Source organism: Lupinus angustifolius, unplaced genomic scaffold (assembly GCF_001865875.1).
Source record: "Lupinus angustifolius cultivar Tanjil unplaced genomic scaffold, LupAngTanjil_v1.0 Scaffold_134_32, whole genome shotgun sequence".
In the NCBI taxonomy this organism is placed as follows: Eukaryota; Viridiplantae; Streptophyta; class Magnoliopsida; order Fabales; family Fabaceae; genus Lupinus; species Lupinus angustifolius.
In genome coordinates this window covers 38,663-61,357 of record NW_017725419.1, presented here as the reverse complement: position 1 = coordinate 61,357, position 22,695 = coordinate 38,663, and the positions used below count along the sequence as shown (strand labels likewise).

Genomic DNA, 22,695 nt, shown 5'->3' with positions numbered 1-22,695 from the left:
GAAGATAGTAACCCATCCTAAAAGAGATTAGTACGAAACCATGGTTTATGTTTTAGATTCTGTTAGGAGGATAGGATCACTTATTTCTACTTTCAAGCTTGGTGCCTATAATCCATATGATCCTAATTGCTTTGCATTTTCTTATTTATTTTTCTTTGATACAAACTCTTACATAAATACTTAACACATTATTCTTCTATGCCTAACAAATAGAGCTTTGCCTAAACACCTTACAACATAATTAGCCAAATGGATTTCATATGGCAGCAAATCAGGTTAGCCTTTATTGTCCCACTGCTGAAATTGTCTGTGGTATTATGCCTAGTTATGTCACTTATGCTATTTTTGGAGAGAGTTTATATGGGTGTAGTCATAGCTTTTGTCAAGTTGTTTGGTTACAAGCCAGAGAAACGTTACAAATGGGAGCCAATCAGGGATGATCTTGAGCTTGGAAACACTGCATACCCAATGGTTTTGGTGCAAATTCCAATGTATAATGAGAAAGAGGTACCTCAATATTTAAATAATATCTCTTGTTTTTTAAATATAGAATAAAAGTTATAAAATAGAGTGTTTCTTCAGATTACAGGTTCAAATCTGGGAACACTCTCTTTACATGCGAGGGAGCCTCGTGCGCTATGCCACCTTTTAGAATGTTGTTTGAGATACTAGTAAAATTGTTTGCTTGACACTAACTGTTACATTGCTCGCAGGTGTATAAATTGTCAATTGGAGCTGCATGTGGGCTATCATGGCCATCTGATAGGATTATTATTCAAGTTCTTGATGATTCAACAGATCCTGTCATTAAGGTTGACATAACCTCCTATTCATATAAAGTTATACTGACAATTTGCTTCTTTAATCATTCCTCACTTTTCTGTACCTACACAAACCCTCATAATTTTTATATTTTCATTACACTAACCACTCCTGCATGAGAAATAAATATAATATTTTAAATAAAAAATGTGATGAATGCAATTAAATTAAACAAAACATGATATATTATGGAGAAAAATCCAAATAATATAGAAATCAATGTACCTTTATTATTTTTTGTTACAAAATGCATCAACAATTCTAAAGATATATCATTGAGTATAAAATGCATCAAATTAATTTGTTAACTACCATTGACTCTCAAACAAAAGTAAAACAAATCAATGGTGGATGATGTACTGACAGTATAAAAAACTTTATACTGTCAGTGCACAGATTTTAAACTCTATTATTTAAATCGCTCTTATATTATATCGTAACGAACCAAAAATAATAAAGAGGTATGAACTCATATATTATTTGGACTTATCTCCACCATATATCATCTTTTGTTTAACTTAATTGTATTTATCACATTTTTTGTTTAAAAAAATTGCACTTAATTTTCATGCAGGGGTAGTCAGTGTAATGAAAGTATAAAAAATGAGAGGGGTTTGTGTAGGTATAGAAAAGTGAGGGGTGGTTTGTGTAATTTCACTAAAACTCGGGGGTGTCAGTGTAATTTACTCTATTTTATAAGGCCCTTAAACTAAATTTATACTCATCATCATGATTAATTTGGATGGAGGGGTGAGCATAGATCGGGTTGGGCCGCTTAAGATTTGTCGTTAACATACTCTAAATATTGATCGAGTCATTTATTTAAATTTGGATCCGACCCTAGATTCGAAGCTAATCTGACCTTAAATGTTAACGAGGACAGCCTTTGAACCCGGACCCGACCCTAGAGCCGATTAAATATAATGCATACGTTTTAGATAAAGTCTTCTCAATATTATTTAATATTTATTATTATGGATATATAATTTGACAATTGAAATGATATATGTATAGATATTGTTTTTCATGTGCATATGATGAAAAAATTAATCAATTACTGAAATTTTCGACCAAACAAATGTCATTACTTTCTATATAATTGAATAGAGACACATACAAACATTATGAGTGAGTAACTGTGGGATGGGTCTGAGCCAGGTCATAATTGTCCCCTTACCAACCCTAAATATTGACGGGATCTAATTTTAAAACCAGAACCCGACCTAGAACCGATGAGACCCTACCTTATTCGAGCCTTATCATTATCGGGCCAAGTTGGGTGAGCGGGCAGGGTCGGTCCTGCTCACCCCTATTTGCATCGAACTTCACAAACCATATCTATGAACAAATTACTTGTCCTGTGCTAACTTGAACACATTGTTTCTTTTGACAAAAAACAACACAGAATATGGTGAAGGAGGAGTGCCAAAGATGGGCTAGCAAAGGCATAAATATAAAGTATGAGATCAGAGAGAAAAGAAATGGATACAAGGCTGGGGCACTGAAAGAAGGATTGAAACACAGCTATGTCAAAGCATGTGACTATGTAGCCATCTTTGATGCTGATTTCCAACCTGAGCCTAACTACCTTTGGCGCGCCATCCCGTTCCTGGTTCACAACCCTCAAGTTGCATTGGTCCAAGCTCGCTGGACATTCGGTAGTTTTTTTCATAAGTGTTAAACCTTCATGAAGCTCCTTAGACCTTAGTGCATGGTTGCTTTAGAATCTGGTTTACAGATTTTGATGAAATCTAAAATTCAAAATATTCTGAAATGGACAGTAGTACTACTTTTTTAGTGTTCAATGATTAAATAGATACATATTAACAGTTTAAACAAAAGATAAAAAAAAATAGGATTGGCCGTTGTGGCACGATATAACTGCATCAGTGTGGTTCGGTGTCGCACCACAATTATGGGGTGATGCGGTTGCAGAGGTCACCACATATACAATATTATTGTCGCATCACGTGACGCGGTACGCAATTTGATACAATGGTTGCAGCTAAACAAATATAACAAAAGCAATCATTTTCACTTCTTCAGGAATAAATTTGTCACAACATAGAAAATGTAGGAAATGCATTAAGAGCAATATTCCTTGTGTATTGTAGTTAATGCTGATGAATGCTTAATGACAAGAATGCAAGAGATGTCATTGGACTACCATTTCCAAGTGGAGCAAGAAGTTGGATCCTCAACCTATGCCTTTTTCGGATTCAATGGTAATTGTTTGACAAATCTAACAAAATGTAAACTGTAAAAATATATTTCTTCAGTTAAAACCACTCATATGAAAGTGCATTATATGGCGCAGGCACAGCTGGTGTATGGAGAATTTCTGCTATAAATGAAGCTGGAGGATGGAAGGAACGAACAACAGTAGAAGATATGGACCTGGCTGTTCGAGCTAGTCTCAAAGGCTGGAAATTTGTGTACCTTGGTGACCTTCATGTATTGAGTCATACTCCAACTAATTGCATAACTTTAAGATTATTTTCACAAGATTCATCGGTACAAATCAGTTATTCATACTAAAAACAAAAGCCCTCTGTACTGATGCAAAGAGTATATCATGAACACCCCTGCTTATGTAGGTCATACTCCTTGTTTTTACCTGGGATAAACCTCATATAAGTTCTTCACAATTGACTTGAGTAATGCCTAAGCATGACCACTAATAACTTTTTACAAGCTGGGTTTTTTTTTGGGTGGAAGGGCCTTGAATTTTAATCCTTGTTGTTTCACCTGAAAATGCAGTTAGTTTCCCCTATTGAATAATAGGACATGACTTTTTGAGAAGGCTAAGACTACAAAATAGACATACTTAGGAGTTTCTTGAAAGAATTGTTTAGAAAATAAGATTGTGCAATCAGTTACTACAGTTATATATCCAGTTCCTAGTATTTTGGTTTTTTTCCTAGACTAAGATTTTCACTAGTTTATCCAATATAAATTTAGGTGAACAATGAATTGCCAAGCACCTTCAAAGCCTTCCGTTATCAGCAGCACCGATGGTCATGTGGCCCTGCTAATCTCTTCAGAAAAATGGCAATGGAAATCATAAGAAACAAGGTATCAATTAGTATCCTAGTATTTCTTTACTTTAATGTCCATATGTTTCTTTAATCAGTCAAGTCATAATTACTCATCTTCTCTTCTAATTCTTTTATTACGATATCGTGCAGAGAGTTTCCGCGTGGAAGAAGTTCTACGTGATTTATAGTTTTTTCTTGGTCCGGAAGATCATAGGACATGTGGTCACATTTATATTCTACTGTATCGTTTTGCCAGCAAGTGTTTTAGTTCCAGAAGTAGAAGTTCCAAAGTGGGGTGCAGTTTATATACCTTGTATCATTACACTCCTTAACGCTGTGGGAACTCCAAGGTAAGAATTTTTAAGTTAGCATAAATTTGCAGAGTAGGTTTTCTTACCTTCACTTGTAAGTAACTTTCCAAACACCATCTTTTGCAGGTCACTCCACTTATTGTTTTTCTGGATCCTTTTTGAAAATGTCATGTCAATGCATAGGACAAAGGCAACACTCATAGGGTTGCTAGAGGCCGGAAGAGTGAATGAATGGGTAGTTACTGAAAAATTGGGAGATGCTCTTAAAACAAAATCCGGTGGCAAAACACCGAAGAAATCTCGTATCAGGATTGGTGAAAGGTAAGTTTTACTACATTCTTGTGGAAAATGTTTTTCGTGCACCTCATTCTGGGGTGTAAAATGGTGTAGAGAAGAGACAGATGGCAAAGGAAGGTTTAATTCTTAATAAAGGCAAATAAAATTGAATGCAGATCTGAAATAAAGAAGGGAATGAAACACTGTTTTGTGATCCCTTCAGCATTTTCTTAAACTAGAAGGAATCCTTAACACCCTGACCATGCATTTTAAATTTATCCAAAGTTTAAGATATCAAGTGATGATTGATATAGTTTGTTCACATGTAGTCAAATCAGCAACAAGAATAAATTTCAAAGGCTTAAGTGCAGAAAACTAATATTCCTCAAATAAATTATATTACAAATAGTATATCTATCATCCCATAGAATGAGCTACATAGACATGAGTTCATTTGATTCCCGCATTTAGTGTTTGCATTTACATGATAGCCTCTCCCCTCATAGAGTAAGACTGCATACATCTACCCTCTCCAGACCCCATTAAGTGGGAGTCTCGTGCATCGGGCCGCCCCTTCTTTTATTTGCATGACAGCGATCATTTTGCATACAACTTAAAATGCACTTTGTATAAATAGCACTAACTATTTCACATTTCTGTTTTTTGTTGATGATTAACAGATTTAATTTCCTAGAACTTGGTATGGCGGCCTACCTGTTTTTCTGTGGATGGTATGATCTAGCCTATGGGAAGAACCGCTTCTTCTTATATCTTTTCGTACAATCTGTCGCATTCTTCGTCGTAGGGGTTGGATATGTTGGCACTTTTGTTCCAAGTTCTTAATGGAACTCCTGCAGCATAATCATTCAAGTGTCAGTCATTTAGCATCTTATTCACTACATGAAGGAACAAAATGCAGTTTCTTCTGTTGGCTACTGCATTCATTTTGTTTTAGTAGTGTAGATTCTTTTACAACAATCTTGTCACATTTGAATTGTTCTATTATGGAAATAGCCAAGTAAGACAAAAATGCACAAGAAATTTTGTTTGTTACTTCAAATGTATTAGAGAGAATAATCAATGAATTGGAAATTTGGAATATGGAAGCAAGTTGAAAGTTGAAACAGATTCTGCTGCATTCTTTTCCTACTCTCACCTGAAAATTTGGCTGTGTGAAAATAAAGATAAATGTGAATACTTGATTTATAATATAAAAAATCTTAATTTTAATATAAAATGTGAAGCATATGTAAAGTTTATATTATTGGGGGAAAAATACAAGAAAACCTGAAGTGCAGAAAATATGTAAATGCATTAGAAATTACAGCCTCTCAATCAGGAATAGAGATCTCCTATCTCATAGGCTGTATTATTACTCTTGTTTTTTATTTATTATCATTAACACGAGACAGCATATGAGACAAGACAATAGATATGTGTTCGTCAATCAGCAGCTAACTTATAATCTGTAAGTGCTGCATCGAAACAACTTTTAAGGACTTCTTCTGATGGCGGATACCATGATGCGGTAAGCAACCATCAATTTATGTCTTTGCACTTCAACATCGCGTTTTCTGCCAAACTCATACCAAGGGATGATGTTAGATAAATAATAAAAATACATTTTATATCACTAAATTTTAGATTTGTAAGGTTACCAAAACTCTTTTCTTTTCAGATCTTCCCTTGAAATCAAATACCAACCAACTTAGGATTTCTTCCTCAGTTAGGTTTTAGAGAGGAGGAAGATAAATGAAAGGTTTCAGAATCATCTCAAAGAATTTTTACAAAGTTGTCTATTTTCTCCCATTCTAAAAATGACTCCCAAACAATTCCATCACTATCAAATTAGTCATTTTTAGATTTAAATAAATTTATATTAAATATTGTAAAACATGTTAAAAAAACCAATTTAACTTTTATTTAAAATTTTGGTAATTATTATGAGTTTTTTAATTTTTGAGATATCAAATGGTTAAAATGGAAAATCATAAAAAAACTAAAATAAATATTTACATTTGTTTTCTAACACAAATTTTGCTGGGTAAAACTTAACCATCATTACATAGCTTGTTTTTTTGGACAGAGAAAACAAATGTTTTTTGAATCAACACAATAAAATAAAACTATAATAATAAGTAAATATTTTTTAATATCTATTATATATGTCTATACTATAATAATAAGTAAATATATTTTAATATCTATACTTACTATATGTAAAGGCAAACATTATGTAACTATTACTTTGTTTTATTCCACATGTATTCTCGCACTAGAGACAATTTAGTTCGAGTCAGAAACATCCAAAGGTATGTAGAGTTAACTCTCTCAGCAAGTATTTTTTTCATCTACAAGACTCAAACTCAAGACCTTACTTAAAGAGAATAAAACATGTATCAATTGAACCAATATTCGTTGATATTATGTAACTACTATTACGGGGGAAAATTTAATTCTCTATTTTGTTCTTGATATTTTTTAATATAATAACTATTTATCTCACCTTAAATCGGACATTATAATAAATATAAACAATTTATAAGTACCAAATACATAAAAAAACATTATAATTCTTTAAAATAAAATATATAAAAATTAAATATAAAATAATAATATAGGTCGGCATGTATAAAACGTCTGGCAAACATGTATATAATGTTTACTATCAATATGCTAGTATTTTTAAAGTGATACCATCATAATTTCCACTAAATATGGTGAGTAGAAGAAGGAGAAGAAGAAAAGTAAAATGAGAATATTATTTGTTAGAAGTGAAGTTGATTTTACAAAGGCTTGCTTTTATACGTAACAAGAAAAAAACAAGTCTAAAACTAACTTAAGAAACTGAAAAACTAAAAATTGAAATAATAGTTACGACTAACCAAAGAAGGCATGTGGCCTTGTTGCTCTACAACTCAAGGACGAAGGAAGAAGACAACAATGATCATGAACAATGAATCTCAACTTGTAATTTTAACACTAATTTCATTGTAGAGTTATCTTATTTCATGAAATAGAAACAAACAAACACAAATAAATGAAGAAAGACAAAAGGTTTTCGTAAATTTGTTTAATCTAATAAATAGTAGTTGCATTTGGATTATTCTTCTTATCACTAAGCCACAAGCAATGGAGTCTAAGAGATAATAATTATTTAAAATAAGTTAGTTTATTTTATTTAAATTTATTATAATTTATGTTTATTTTTTTAGTTATTATATAAAGGTATTATCTTACTATTTGTAACAATTTCTATTATATAATAAATTGTTTAGACTATTTTATGTTTGATTATTTGATCAATTTTCACTATCATGAATTTCTACATGATGTTATAGCTATTTTATCCTTTGTGACATTTTCTGCTAATATTCTATTATTGATGTGTTGAAAACTTAGAACTCGAATTAGTCATCTATCTTTGTTGTGTTATATTCACATTCGTATTTATTCATTTTTTTTTTCAATCTCAATTGGATATTACATACAATACTTATTCAAATAAATAAATATTAACATGCTCCAATATAACAATTCACCTCATTCCTTTATTTATATGTATATGATAATCTTTATATCACACATTTCTCATTAGCGATTATGTTAATATTGACTTCTTTTCCCACCAACGAGCATTCTGTAGGTAATTATATCAGTATACTCTATTCTCACTTATGTTTATTTTGTTGATGTCTTTTTTTGTTGACGATCTTTCTTATAGTGATTATACCATTGATTTATCTTTCCATATCGACCATCATTCTAGTGATGTCTTTTGTTCTAAATTATATTAGATGTAACCTTTTTCACATTAGTATATTTTAATGTTGATCATATATGTAGATTCTGAAGTCATTTTTTATGAAGCTCATATGATTATTTGATTAGTTTCATTTTTAAATAATTGTTTGAAACAAGCTTAGCTTACAACTTATTAAACTTTAGTTCCTGGAGGGTAATCGATCATTATCTTACTTAGGAGTAAATTATTTTAGTTTTATTTTATTTGAATTTATTTATAATTTATATATATTCTTTATAGTAAATTGTCTAGAATAACTTCTACTTGAATTTGAACAATTTTTACAATCATAAATTTAAATTTCTACACGACTGTTGACATAGAAAATGCTTATGATAAATTCTCCCTTTGGTTTTATTTTTTCTCCTTCATATGCAGTTTAAAAAATCACACTTTAGCACACCAAAAAGAAAACCACACTTTAGCACTCATATTATAAGGGAATAAAATATTTCCTTATACTAGGAGATAAGTTATCTTCTTCAACCAGTAAAATAATATGTGTCATATTTAATTATTTTTTGTAAAAATATTTCTAAAAACTAAAAAAATATGACATGTGTCATATTCTATTAGCTAGAAGAAATAATTTATCTTCTGATATGAGAAGATATTTTATTCATTAAATGTAAGAAATCTTAAATATAGCTCTATGGTGATGAGCTTTAATCAATCCAAGAGGTGAAGTTTGTTGTTAGTGCAAATATTATTGACTCATTTCAATATATTCTTTTATTTCCAAGAAATAGTTTAATTTTTTTAAAATTAATGTAACATTCTTTTATAATTTTATTTTAATCTTAATATATTTAATTTTAAATTTTATTATTATGTATTAAATTGGTAATATTTTCCAAAGATACACCAAAATATATTATTTATTGCTGAAAATTATTCTAATTAAGTAATACAATATAATATCATATTTATTTTTAATATTTTCTTTACATCACAAGTGTGATGTAGAAGTTTAAATTACCACAGTACCTTAGGAATAAGGGTAAAAAAGAGAAAAGTTATGTGGAAATGCCAAATCAGTAACAATCAATTGAGGTATTTTTTTATAAGAGAATAAAATATCTCCGCATATCAGGAGATAATTTAACTCTTTCAGCCAATAAAAGTATGGCATTGTACTATTTTTTTTAATTTTAGAAATATTTTTATAAAAAATAATTAAATATGACACATGTCATAATTTTAATTACTGCACGAAAATAATTTATCTCATTATATACATTTAGAGTATTGTTTAAGAAATAGAAAAGAAATGAGTTTTCATATGTTAAAAGATCATTTTCAAAGACAAAATCTTATTTTCCTTTGTATTAAACAATGCCTTAAAACATTTACTAAAAATATAAATTATATCTATAATTCTATATTATCATGCACAAAGTATTTCCTCTTTCTCAATATATTAAGAAATAATTAAATAAAAAAAAATTGATTTATTTTGACCTGAATACTCTTATACTATCCTTATAATTAATCACATTAATTATTTTGATCATAAATTATACATCAAACTTCCATAAGTTTTTTAAATATATTCTTATTAAAACACGTAAAATAAAGTTAATTGAATATTGGTGTATGAAGAGAGACATAAATTAAAAAATATGATAAAATAAATAAGGACAAAATAAATATTAAATTTCCAAAATATTAAGATATTTAGAATAATATAAAAAACCAACATGCTATACAATTTATAGAAAGTCGTTTTAAAAAGAGGATTTTTATTTTCCAAGATGGAGGAGTCTCATTACTTAGAGCTAACATAAGCCAAGTGGGTGGATAAGAAGTAATCAAATCGAATTCCCATTCTCATTAGAACATGTAATTGAGATGACCGTACAACGTCAAAGTACAAAGGATATTTATCTATTTATAAAAGTATTTGATCTTATTTATTTAGTCCCTTAAATTTTAAAAAATCTAATATCCCTATAAATTTTAAATAGAGTCAAATTAGTTATTTTTAACATGTTTTACAATACATGATGAATACTAATTTGACTATAAAACTGACTAATTTGACTATAAAATAATTAATTTGACCAATATTTTAAATTTTTGGAAACTACCTTTTATTTTTCAAATGTTGAAAGACCAAATTGGTAAACTCGAAAAAACATAAAAGCCTCAAATAAACACTTCCTCTTAATAAAAAATAACTTTAAGTCAATGGTCTAAACCAACATTAGTTCCCATAATATAAAACATGTTTAAAAATATGTATCTACACCTTTTCAACTCTAATAGTGATATATATAACAATCACATGGTTCATTGGTTGATTTTTCAAATGTTGAATGCAGGCATGTTTTACGTGTATCCTTCAAACACTGATTATAGGAAACTGTTTGCACAATCATGATTCCGTGGTTGTAGTTTAGTTCTTGTAAGCAAAATTTCATTATTATAGTGTTCATATCCATAATGGATTTTAACCAAATTGACCTTTTTTAAAAAGACATAATAATCAGCCCAACTTGTATTCTCTTTCAAATGGTAATGGTCAACAGTTACAATAACACAAGCAAACTTTAGATAGCAATAACTAATGAAATTTTCAAATCTGGATGATAGAGAAAGACGTATTACTATCGAATAAGGAATTAAGAATAGTGTTTCTTTTTAATTAGTGAAAGTAAAATGGTATTGAATAGGGTGAGTATGACTATATAAGTGTAACACCTTTTTTTAATGTTAAAACAATTATATACAAGACTATTGTTTACCATTTTGGTTAATTATATTTTCTTTTTCTAAAATAGCATATAATTTTTTTTTCTTTTATAACATATAAATATATGGTTCTCTTAGAATTCACCATTTAAATTATAAACTAAACAACAATACATAATGTAACAAACATAACATATGTTGATATAATATATATATCATTAGTTCAAAAACAAATGTCACAGTCCAAGAAAGACTATACTAAAGCTGACAATGAACCGAACCAACTTGGTATTCGTTCGAAATTCGATTTGTTATTTAGCTCGATAAACTTGGTTCATGAACCAAATGAGTTAAACTTGAGCTGGAAATTGAGTTCGTTAAATTAACGAACCAAACTCGAGTTGGATACAGCTCAACTCGTTAGGTTTATGAGCTAGCTCGATATATATATATAAATAAAAACTAATTTTTATGTTTATTATGACTCATACATTATTTTTTATATTTATTGCTATTATATATATAAAGATGGTTATATTTATATGTATAAAATTTTTTGTAGTATTTTAAAAAAAAATTAATTAACTATTTAAATTGTCCAAATGAACCAATTGAACTGAGGTGAACAGTTCGCGAACTTTAACCGAACCGAACTCGAGCTAAAAAAATAACTCGTATCAAACTCAAATCGAGTTTTGAGCTGAACCAATCCTTATCGAGCTGAACCGAGCTGAACTCTAGTTCGACTCGGTTCGGCTCGTTTTCAGCCCCAGAGTACACCATCCAAGTCATGTCATCCATATATACACTCCAGTATAATATGATATATATATATATATATATATATATATATATATACTGTTATACACTAAGCTCACAACCACTACACCAAAACAAAACTACACAACCATACCATGCACAAACGGACCGTCAAAATCTCCACCCAACATCCTCATGCTAATGTCCCTCAAAACTATCCTCCTCAGGGTCTTCCTCTGGATCCTCATCATCACTGGAAATATATATGATATCATCCCCGACCATAGGTTCGGCTGGCGTGAGAGAGTATGGTGGTTAAGGAGATAGACGGGCCCTCCCTACCGAGCCACGAATATCAACTCCATGAGAAGAGGATCCAGGAGTAAACCCCAGATTCTCTCTCACGATAATAGCGGATGAATCTGTATGACTCTCATATAAAGAAAGACACCAAATACATCGACAAGTCTGAACTCATCGAGTCGTCTTAGTATGACTAGCTAGGGTCACAGGTGGTCCCCCAACAGAACGTCTCACCGAGGCTTTGGATGTACACCAAAATGGCGCAACCCTACTTGTACATGCATAATATGATCCAGAAGATAAGTCAAGATGAGTAGTAGGAGAAGGAATATATCTGGCAGTAGCAAGAGGAGGTATACATTATAACTCGTAACCGTCTGGTATGTGCATAATATAAACTGCTGGAACGGTAGAGCGGCGGGGGAATATCACTTTATGCCTATCAGAGAATGAACACCTGATTTCTATCTCTCCCCTAAACACCACCCTAAACCGGTCCACCTCAACCTCCCCTAGTGGGAGAGGTGTTATCTCTATTCGATAGGGAGGAACCACAAAAGAGGCCTTGGAGTCCATCACTACCTGTAATGTGAGATTGGAGAGTAAGTATCTCTATATAAGATAAACGATCAACAATTAATAAGGTTATAACATAAAACATATTATACATGTATTAATATGACAATTTAACCATTCGTATGAGCATGATGTAATGATGAATGCACTCTTTAATCTGATAAGACCAATTATTCTGTGGATGAGTGCATGGAGAAAACATATCCTAACTGGGCCCTTAACAATACATCAACAGCAATGGTACCGACTGATCGAGCCCGACCAGCCATTTTCTGTTCTTAGGAAGCGAACAGGACGAATACAATGTCGTGCCAACCATTGGTAACCAAAAGACACATAGCTATCGTGCACTCAATAGCGCCGAATACCCACCGGTCGACAAAGATAACCGATGCATCATCCTGAGCATGATACCTTCAAGGGGGTGTGAGAGGTCGATGTAGTTACTACGAAGAGTTCTATCAGCTCAAGTGAGCTACCTTATTCCTGACAAATCAATCTCCACCCACAATGTCCCCTCAACCAAGTCACACATACAAGGTACCCTTATGGGTTCTCAACACAATCTTAGTGTTGTATCTTTTCGTAGATTGTGTTACAAATGGTAAACATAGTGACGTGAATCTTCTGATTCATACAAAGCATACCTTTTCGTTATTTTAAAAAGAAGAATCAGGGGAAACCTTTTTTTTAGGGTAATAACCAAAAAAAATTCATTGAAACTCAATTATGACATTTTCTTCAAGTTCTAACTCACTGGTTTACTGATCGAAAGGATTTTCTATTAACTGTAAAAATATGTCAGTTCCGATAAAATTCAGAAAAACATTTCCCCTTCACCCTTTGTCAAATCTTTCATAAGCAAAGTCTTTCATTCTTTAAGTTCCATCAAGGATGTCAATATGCTATGCCATGAAAATGCTTGACGACAGTTCAACAATCAACTCAACGATAGTTCACAGTTTAGAGTTTCAACAGAATATTCAGTTAAATTAGTACTCTCATAATCAATTTTCAGTCATAATAATCATTTATATAAACATACATAAACATTCAATTTCATTCGATCACTTTAGTCAAACATATCAATCATAACTTAGGATTAAATCAATTTACGAACAACTAAGTCTCGCTACTCGATTATTCGCAGCCATAGAAATAGTATGTAACTATATCCGTATATGGCCTAGCTTAGAGATGCACGAATATCTTTGGCATCATTTCTAAGCTCCTATATAAAGACACTTCTATCCATACCTTTAACCTTATTGAACTTAATGTTCCTTTGTTGTCGATTGCCCAAGTGCCGAGTACCTAATTAGGTCATAAACAGTTAATTTCGATATAACTAAATTTATTCAGATTGTAAAGGAAAACACCTTAATGGGGCTCTAGACATTAGAAGGTACCCAAATATTTAATTTGGATATAACTAAGATCTTAATCAGGCACGAAAACATTTCCAGAGACATTGTTAGTTTAAAACTTAGAATTTGACTTAGGAGGCTCGGATTCACTTCAGAAAAATTATTATCTTGAGATGAACACTAAAACACATAGGGCGGAATTGAGCTTGACACATTAGGAAGTTAAACTAGACTAACTTATTTTTCTCATTCTAAACCCACTTCTAATCTTAATTATATATTAAGAACTAATATACTTTCATCTATGTAAAGAAATTCTCTAACTACTACTTCTTAACAAAACTCTACACGTAATTACTTGTTATCCAAGTAAGTTAATTCTTATTCTAATAACTCTTATTTCAAAACAACTATTAAACATATATATATAAGCACACACATCCACACACACACATTTATAGTTCTATGTCTACCTAAGCAAGGCACTGAAAGGAGGGATGTTACAATAAGGATATGAGCTGAGTTGGTTCGGGTAAGACTTATCCCTTACTTACTTAAATAAGACTGTATTTTGAACCTAGTTCCAAAAAGATAAGTTGATCCTAAATATCGACTGGGTTAATTAACTTGAACTTAAGACCTAGAGTTGATTAAATATAATGTATTTCTCTTTTTAAATAAAGCCTTCTTAAGATGACTTATTATCATATATATATATATATAATTTGAAATATGAAATGATATACATATAGATATTTTGTTAACCATTTACATATATGTATATATAATGAAAATTAGATAATAAATTACATATGAAATGATTTAAACATTATGGCAATAAATCAATTACAAAAGAGTGTAAATATATGCTTAAAATATAAAATTATATCAGTAGATAGGTTGTTGTAATAAAATATATTTACTTTGGGTCAAAGAAATGTCATTATTTTGTATAAATTGAATAGGCGTGTTCAAAAAAAGTCATTGGTGATCAAGGGACAAGTTAGACATTTTTATCCCGTACCTGAACTTAAATATTGATCGAGTCTAATTTTTAAATTCAAACCTAGCCCTAAAAATGATGTAAACCGACCATATACGGTTTAATTATGTTTTGGTTAAATTGGGTTAGAGGGTATGGTAGAGTCAATTCACTTTTTTTTTAGTATAACCAACGATTACTCATTCCCTTATGCATAAGAAACTAATCTATTTCAGGGTGTGTGGTTACTGATTTCAACGAGTGTTACTCCTAAAATCAAATTTTTTACATTTTGATCTACCCATGAATCTAATAGAACTTTACACCACTAAGTTATCACATGAGTAGTAGGGTCTGTTCACCCTTGGTATTGAGAACTTATCTGTAACACAATATGATAAAGCAAAAGTTAGACAATCCTGATATTGTAAAGTGGAAAATAAAATTTGCAAGTATCTCATACTTTTGGTTATAATTGTTTAATATATTATTGTTTGATATACAGTAATAATCATAAACAAAACTACACTCTTCTGTTTTCCTTTTCTTTCCAACATATACGAATGTATCCCCTAACAACTGAAGATTAATCACAAGACGTAAAAATCACAAAAAAATTATACTTCATATTTCCCTTTACATATCATCAAAGGAATGGAAATTTATTTCAACTTTCTGAATGTGCCTCAAACAAGTAAAACTTCATTGGGTTATACTCCAAAGTAGTTGATTGAAGTAAGAAAGTATTGTGACTTCAAATTAACTTTATAATGTTGGATATTCGAATTGGACTAATCATTTTAGAAAAAGAACATATTTAACTGGCTTCACAAGCCACATGTGGATATGCAGAGTTAAAAAACTTTATGAACTAAGCTGGATATTAGATATCATCTTTGCTTAAGGTGAAGGGGAACAAGGATTCAAACTCAAGTCATGCCTAGAGATGGCAAAATGAACACGCGAGCCCGCATAGCTCGAATTTTTTTGCAGACATGACATACAAATTTTGTCCATTTATCTGTTTCATCCGGTTCGTTTTATCCGCCAAGTCCGTGGGCATTTCCGTTGGATATGCAGGCGGCCTATAAACATAATTTAAGGAAAACGTAAGAAAATTTTAAATAAACTATGATGTAATGTGATTTTTAATCCCTAAAATAAATTGTATTCTAATGTGATTTATTAAACTTCATATAAAATATCAAAAAATTTGTTAATTTTTTATCTTCAACTACTTTATTTAATTTTATTTATTATATGAATTTTTTATATTTTTTAATTATTCAACAATGTCTGCGGGCCGCCCGCAAGCCTGTTAGCCCATTTTAAAACGGGCAGGACATTGAGTTTTGTCCGATAAATCAACGCGGACATGCCCACACCCACCTAAATTTTTGCGGGTATTTACGGGCGCGGGCTCAACTGGCCGAATTGCCCATTTTACCATCTCAAGTCATCCTTATCATGAGCAATAACGTCAACCATGTAAGAAGGTGCTAGCTATCTCAGTTATACATATATTTGCATTTTAATGTGAATTATGGGTGAAATAGGTATCAATAACTTATTATTTATTATAACAACTCATATTAGATCAAATTTTGCTTTTAGTTTTTTTTATAAAATATTTAGCTTAACAAGTCAGACTTTAAGATTAAAAATATAATATAATTTTAATATTAATATTAAAATTAAATGTGTAATTTAGATTCATATTAATATTATTAAATGTGTAATTTTAATATAAAAATATAATTTAGTTGTAAGAGTTAGAAGAAGCTAGTTTAAAATAAACATATTAGCCTAATTAAATGTGAGTACACTCACCTATTTCAAGACCTTATAGTACAATATATATTTACTATTTAAATAGACTAACAAATTATGTCAAACTTTTAAACACGTCAGACTTAGACTTTAAAATTATTTTTAAATAAGTAAGTAGGGCAAATCTAAGCACTTGTGTACTATATATGTTCTACTTATTTAAGGGAAAGTCTATTATGGTCTATGTTAACCCTTTACATGTAATTAAATCTCACTTTCATCCTTCTATGATGTAATTAAAAATAAGCATTACTTGTATTCTCTAAATAAAACTTATATTAATTTGGTCCTAGAAAATAACATCAATTTAGAACTTAATAAATATCAAATTCTCCATAACAGTTTTCTTGGTATACAAAATTTTAGTGTCACTTCTATGATTAATAATATTAAATTGATGTAATCTCTTTAAAAAAATATTATTGATGCAATCTCTTCAAAAAATATTATGATATAATCTCTTTAAAAAACATTATTGATGCAAATTATTTGATACGAAATAGTAATTAGAAACATGTAGAACCATGGTTTATGTTTTAGATTCTGTTAGCTACAAATGCTGCTAGAATCAGAATGTATCACTTATTTCTACTTTCAAACTAGCTTCTATCTACAATGCATTTTCTTGTATAATTTTCTTTGGTACAAACTCTCCAACTTCTCATTATATAAATACTTAACACATTATTCTTCTATGCCTCAAACGCTCCTTTAAGAACAACAAATAGTGCTTTACCTCAGAAGTTCAAGACACCTAAATACTTCTCTTTCTCTTTCATGATCAATGAAAAAGTAGAGAGATAAATTGAAAAATCATTGCAACATACTTTTACTATATTTGGTGTGAGTTTCACACTATGGTTGTGGCCAAATCTGGCACATGGAACTCAACTAGATAGTTCAATGAGTGTGCATATTTAGCACAGTGCTATATCAGTGCCCACTGACACTAGCACTATCTTATTGCCTTGAAGTAACTCCTAAGAAACACTCAAATGAATGAGCCAAAGTGAAAACTATAAACAAATCTTGTTCTTTTAGCAAACCCAACTAGCCACTAAAACCTTACTACATAACCAAGCACAAGTAGTAGTATAGCACCATCACATTCTAAGTTAACATTTTAAGTACACTTTGTTTCACCATAGGAAACAAAGAAAGCCTCATCAAATGGAAGGGTTTTCATCAGCAACTACATTTGAAGGTGTTCATTATGGCATTGCAAGCCAAATGAATTTCATTTGGCTGCAAGTCAGGTCACCCTTTATTGTTCCAGTGCTGAAATTGTGTGTGGTTTTATGCCTAGTTATGTCAGTGATGCTATTTTTGGAGAGAGTTTATATGGGTGTGGTCATAGCTTTTGTGAAGTTGTTTGGGTATAAGCCAGAGAAGCATTACATATGGGAGCCACTCAGGGATGATCTTGAGCTTGGAAACACTGCATACCCAATGGTTCTGGTGCAAATTCCAATGTACAATGAGAAAGAGGTACTTGAAAATTGAAATAATATCTCTCATTTAACAAACATTTTTTAAATATAAAGTAAAAATTATGAAATAGAATGTTCCCTGAGATCACGGGTTTAAATCCTGGAAACAACCTCTTCGCTTGCGAGGGTAAGACTGCATACATCTACCATTCCCAGACCCTACTAAGTGGGAGTCTCGTGTATTGTGTCACTCTTTTAGAATGTTGCTTGAGATACTGGTAAAATTGTTTGTTAAAGTGAAGGTTTTTGTGGATACTGTTCCATTGCTTGCAGGTGTATCAATTGTCAATTGGAGCTGCATGTGGACTATCATGGCCATCTGATAGGATTATTATTCAAGTTCTTGATGACTCAACAGATCCTATCATTAAGGTTGACATAACCATTGACAATTTGCTTCTTTATCTTGCAATGATTAAACATTGCCAAATATTTGTATTTTCTATTCACCTTACTCAACATAAGCCTATTTTTGCTCCAAAGTATTTACACTCTCCCTCTACCTTTGGGTTCCTTATATTTCTTATAAGCTCCTTAAACAAAACTTAGACTCATTATCTGGATTAACTTGCATGGAACTTCACAAACCATATCTATGAACAATTTATTTGTCATGTGCTAACTTAAACACATTGTTTCTTTTGACAAAAACAACACAGAATATGGTGGCTGTGGAATGCCAGAGATGGGCCAGCAAAGGCATAAATATAAAGTATGAGATCAGAGAGAATAGAAATGGTTACAAAGCTGGGGCACTGAAAGAAGGAATGAAACACAGCTATGTCAAACTGTGTGACTATGTAGCCATCTTTGATGCCGATTTCCAGCCTGAGCCTAACTTCCTTTGGCGCACCATACCATTCCTGGTTCACAACCCTAAAGTTGCATTGGTCCAAGCTCGCTGGAAATTCGGTAGTTCTTGTTAACCTTCATGAACCTCATTATTGCATCGTTCATTTAGAATTTGATTTAAAGATTTTGATGGAATCTAAAATTCAAAATATTTTGATATGAACACTAATACTTTTTTAGTGTTCAGTGATTACTCGTGCAGAATAAAAGTCATTTAACTAAGTAGATACATATCAACAGTTTAAACAAAAGAAAAGAAAAAAAAAAGGACTGACAGTTGCGGCACGATAAGCCCACATCATTATAATTCATTGTCGCACCACAATTGCGAGGGTGATTCACCGCAACCGCAATATCGCTGTCGCATCACGTGATGCAGTTTGAAAATGTAGTAGATTCATTTGGAACTGAGTAAGAGCAACATTTCTTGTGTATTGTAGTTAATGCTGATGAATGCTTAATGACAAGAATGCAAGAGATGTCATTGGACTACCATTTCCTTGTGGAGCAGGAAGTTGGATCCTCAACCTATGCCTTTTTTGGTTTCAATGGTAATCATGCTTGACAAATCTAACAAAATGTAAACTGTACAAATGTATTTCTTCAGTTAAAAGCAGTCATATAAAAGGGCATTATATGGTGCAGGCACAGCTGGTGTATGGAGAATTTCTGCTATAAATGAAGCTGGAGGATGGAAGGAACGAACAACAGTCGAAGATATGGACTTGGCTGTTCGAGCTAGTCTCAAAGGCTGGAAATTTGTGTACCTTAGTGACCTTAAGGTATCATTCAATTATACTTCAACTAATTGCATGACTTGCTATGGAATGGAATAACCAAACAATAGTTAATCCATTACAAGCTGGATTCTTTTTTGGGTAGAAGGGCCTAGGATTTTAAACCTTGTTATTTCACCTGATAATGCAGTTAGTTTCCCCTATTTGGGATGAGTAATAGGACACGAGTTTCGAAAATGCTAAGACTACAAAATAGACATCCTTAGGAGTTTCTTCAAAAAACTGTTTAGAAAATAAGATTGTGCAAACAGTTATATATCCAGTTTCTAGTATTTTGGTTTTTTCCTACACTAAGAATTTCACTAATTTATCTAAATAAATTTAGGTGAAAAATGAATTGCCAAGCACCTTCAAAGCCTACCGTTATCAGCAGCACCGATGGTCATGTGGCCCTGCTAATCTCATCAGGAAAATGGCAATGGAAATCATAAGAAACAAGGTATCATTATCCTTGAAATTTCTTTAATCAGTCAAATCATAATTACGCATCTTCTCTTCTAATTCTCTGTTTACCATATTGTGCAGAGAGTTTCCATGTGGAAGAAGTTATATGTGATTTATAGTTTTTTCTTTGTCCGGAAAATCATAGCACATGTGGTTACATTTGTATTCTACTGTGTCATTTTGCCAGCTACTGTTTTAGTTCCAGAAGTAGAAGTTCCAAAGTGGGGTGCAGTTTATATACCTTGTATCATTACACTCCTTAACGCTGTCGGAACTCCAAGGTAAGAATGTTAACTTGCGAAAAATTTGCAGTGTATGTTTTCTTACCTTCACTTGTAAGTAACTTTCCAAACACCATCTTTTGCAGGTCACTTCACTTACTGGTATTCTGGATCCTTTTTGAAAATGTTATGTCAATGCATAGGACAAAGGCAACACTCATAGGGTTGCTAGAGACAGGGAGAGTGAATGAATGGGTAGTTACCGAAAAATTGGGAGATGCTCTTAAAACAAAATCTGGTGGCAAAACACCGAAGAAACCTCGTATCCGGATTGGGGAAAGGTAAGTTTTATTACATTCTTGTGGAAAATGTTTGTCTTACACCTCATTCTCGGGTGTAAAATGGTGTAGAGAAGGAATCCTTAACACTCTAACCATGCATTTTAAATTTATCCGAAGTTTAAGAGATCAAGTGATGTTTGATATGGTTTGCTCAAATGTAGTCAATTTAGCTACAAGAATAAATTTCAAAGGCGTAAGTGCAAAAAACTAATATTCCTCAAATAAATTAGAGAGTTTAATCACTGAGTACACTGGCTATCAAATTCCCCTCTCTAGAATGGAAAGTCTCACTAGTTAAGTGATCCTTATTGAAAAAGTGTTTGAGCAAGGAGGTAGAAGGATGTCTAACTTTGTTAACCTGTCCCTATTTATAACCAAAAAAGGTACTAGATTACAAATATTAGTTGATTCCCTCATTTAGTGTTTGCATTTACATGACAGTCTCTTCGCTTACAAGACTAAGGTTGCGTATATCTATCCTCCCCAGACCTCACTAAGTGGGAGCCTCCCGCACTGGATCGTCCCTTATTTTATTTGCATGGCAGTAATCATTTTGCATACAATTTAAAATGTGTTTTGTATAAATAGAACTAACTATTTCACCTTTCTATTTGCTTGTTGATGATTAACAGATTTCATTTCCTAGAACTTGGTGTGGGGGCCTACCTGTTTTTCTGTGGATGCTATGATCTGACCTTTGGGAGGAACCACTACTTTATATATCTTTTCGTACAATCTGTCGCGTTCTTTGTCGCCGGGGTTGGATATGTTGGAACTTTTCTTCCAATTTCTTAATGGAACTCCTGCAGCATAATTATTCAAGTGTCAGTCATTTAGCATCTTATTCACTATATGAAGGAACAAAGTGCAGTTTCTTCTGCTGGAAGCTGCCATTCAATCTGTTTTACAACAATATTGTCTCATTTTAATTGCTCTGTTATGGAAATAGCTAAGTAAGACAGAAAATGACACAACAAACTATTGGGCTTATTGTATTAGGCTATTGGGCTATTCATATAAAGCTCCTTTTCTTCTTTTGTTTTCTGTTTAGTTAGTTAAGTTGGTTATGTTAGTTAGTTTCTTATATAAGGCAAGTTCTTCATTATTATCAATCAATCAATTTTCATCATCATCAATAAAGTACAATCTTCATATTTTTCACCATGTTGAGTTCCAATACAAACTTTGTTTATTACTTCAAATGCATTAGAAAGAATAATCAATAAATTGGAAATTTGGAATTTGGAATTTAGAAGCAAGTTGAAAGTTGAAACAGCTTCTGCTCCCTTCTTTTACTGCTGTCGCCTGAAAATTTGGCTGTGTGAAAATAAAGATAAATGAACTTAAGAGCCCAGTAGCCAGAAACAAAAAATGTAGCACAAAGTTTGCTCTTTGCTTAGTTAATTGTTACAATTACAGCTTCTGGCTTTCAAGTTCCAAGCCAAAATCCAAATTCAACTTTGGTTGAAAAGTTGATTTCTTGAACTTTGCTCTCAAATATTGCTTTGTCTCATTTAAACGCCATAATTTATTAATAATTGGGAAGATGGAAAAAACCTCAAATAAGAGTCGTGATTTATTATATATAAAAAATCTTAATTTGCATATATAATATATGAAGCACATGTAAAAGTTATATTATTGGAAAAAAATTAGAAGAAAACCTGGAAGTGCAGAAAATATGTAAATACAGTAGAAATTACAGCCTCCCAATCAGGAACAGGGATCTCATGTCCTATACGCTGCATTATTATTGTTGTTTTTGCTTCATTATTATTTACGCGAGA

General features: G+C 31.6%; 2 protein-coding genes and 1 long non-coding RNA gene across 3 annotated transcripts; 2 read left to right on the top strand and 1 right to left on the bottom strand.

The window, feature by feature from the left end:
* Positions 1–222: 222 nt before the first annotated feature.
* LOC109340082 (glucomannan 4-beta-mannosyltransferase 9-like) lies at positions 223–5,572 on the top strand. Its single transcript, XM_019577655.1, has 9 exons — positions 223–507; positions 714–812; positions 2,228–2,480; positions 2,937–3,047; positions 3,140–3,276; positions 3,784–3,897; positions 4,011–4,210; positions 4,298–4,492; positions 5,128–5,572. Exons 1-9 carry the CDS (start codon positions 250–252, stop codon positions 5,288–5,290), a joined length of 1,530 nt encoding a protein of 509 aa, XP_019433200.1. The 5' UTR covers positions 223–249; the 3' UTR covers positions 5,291–5,572.
* LOC109340083 lies at positions 4,463–21,657 on the bottom strand. The gene is made up of 3 exons (XR_002106748.1): positions 21,200–21,657; positions 14,209–14,211; positions 4,463–4,534 (listed from the first exon to the last, which is right to left on the bottom strand). It is a non-coding gene; the product is annotated as an uncharacterized LOC109340083 (long non-coding RNA).
* LOC109340081 (glucomannan 4-beta-mannosyltransferase 9-like) lies at positions 17,681–21,788 on the top strand. Its single transcript, XM_019577654.1, has 9 exons — positions 17,681–18,251; positions 18,527–18,625; positions 18,913–19,165; positions 19,546–19,656; positions 19,751–19,887; positions 20,228–20,341; positions 20,428–20,627; positions 20,714–20,908; positions 21,541–21,788. The coding sequence occupies exons 1-9, from the start codon at positions 17,934–17,936 to the stop codon at positions 21,701–21,703; spliced, it is 1,590 nt and encodes a 529-aa protein (XP_019433199.1). The 5' UTR covers positions 17,681–17,933; the 3' UTR covers positions 21,704–21,788.
* Positions 21,789–22,695: the final 907 nt, after the last annotated feature.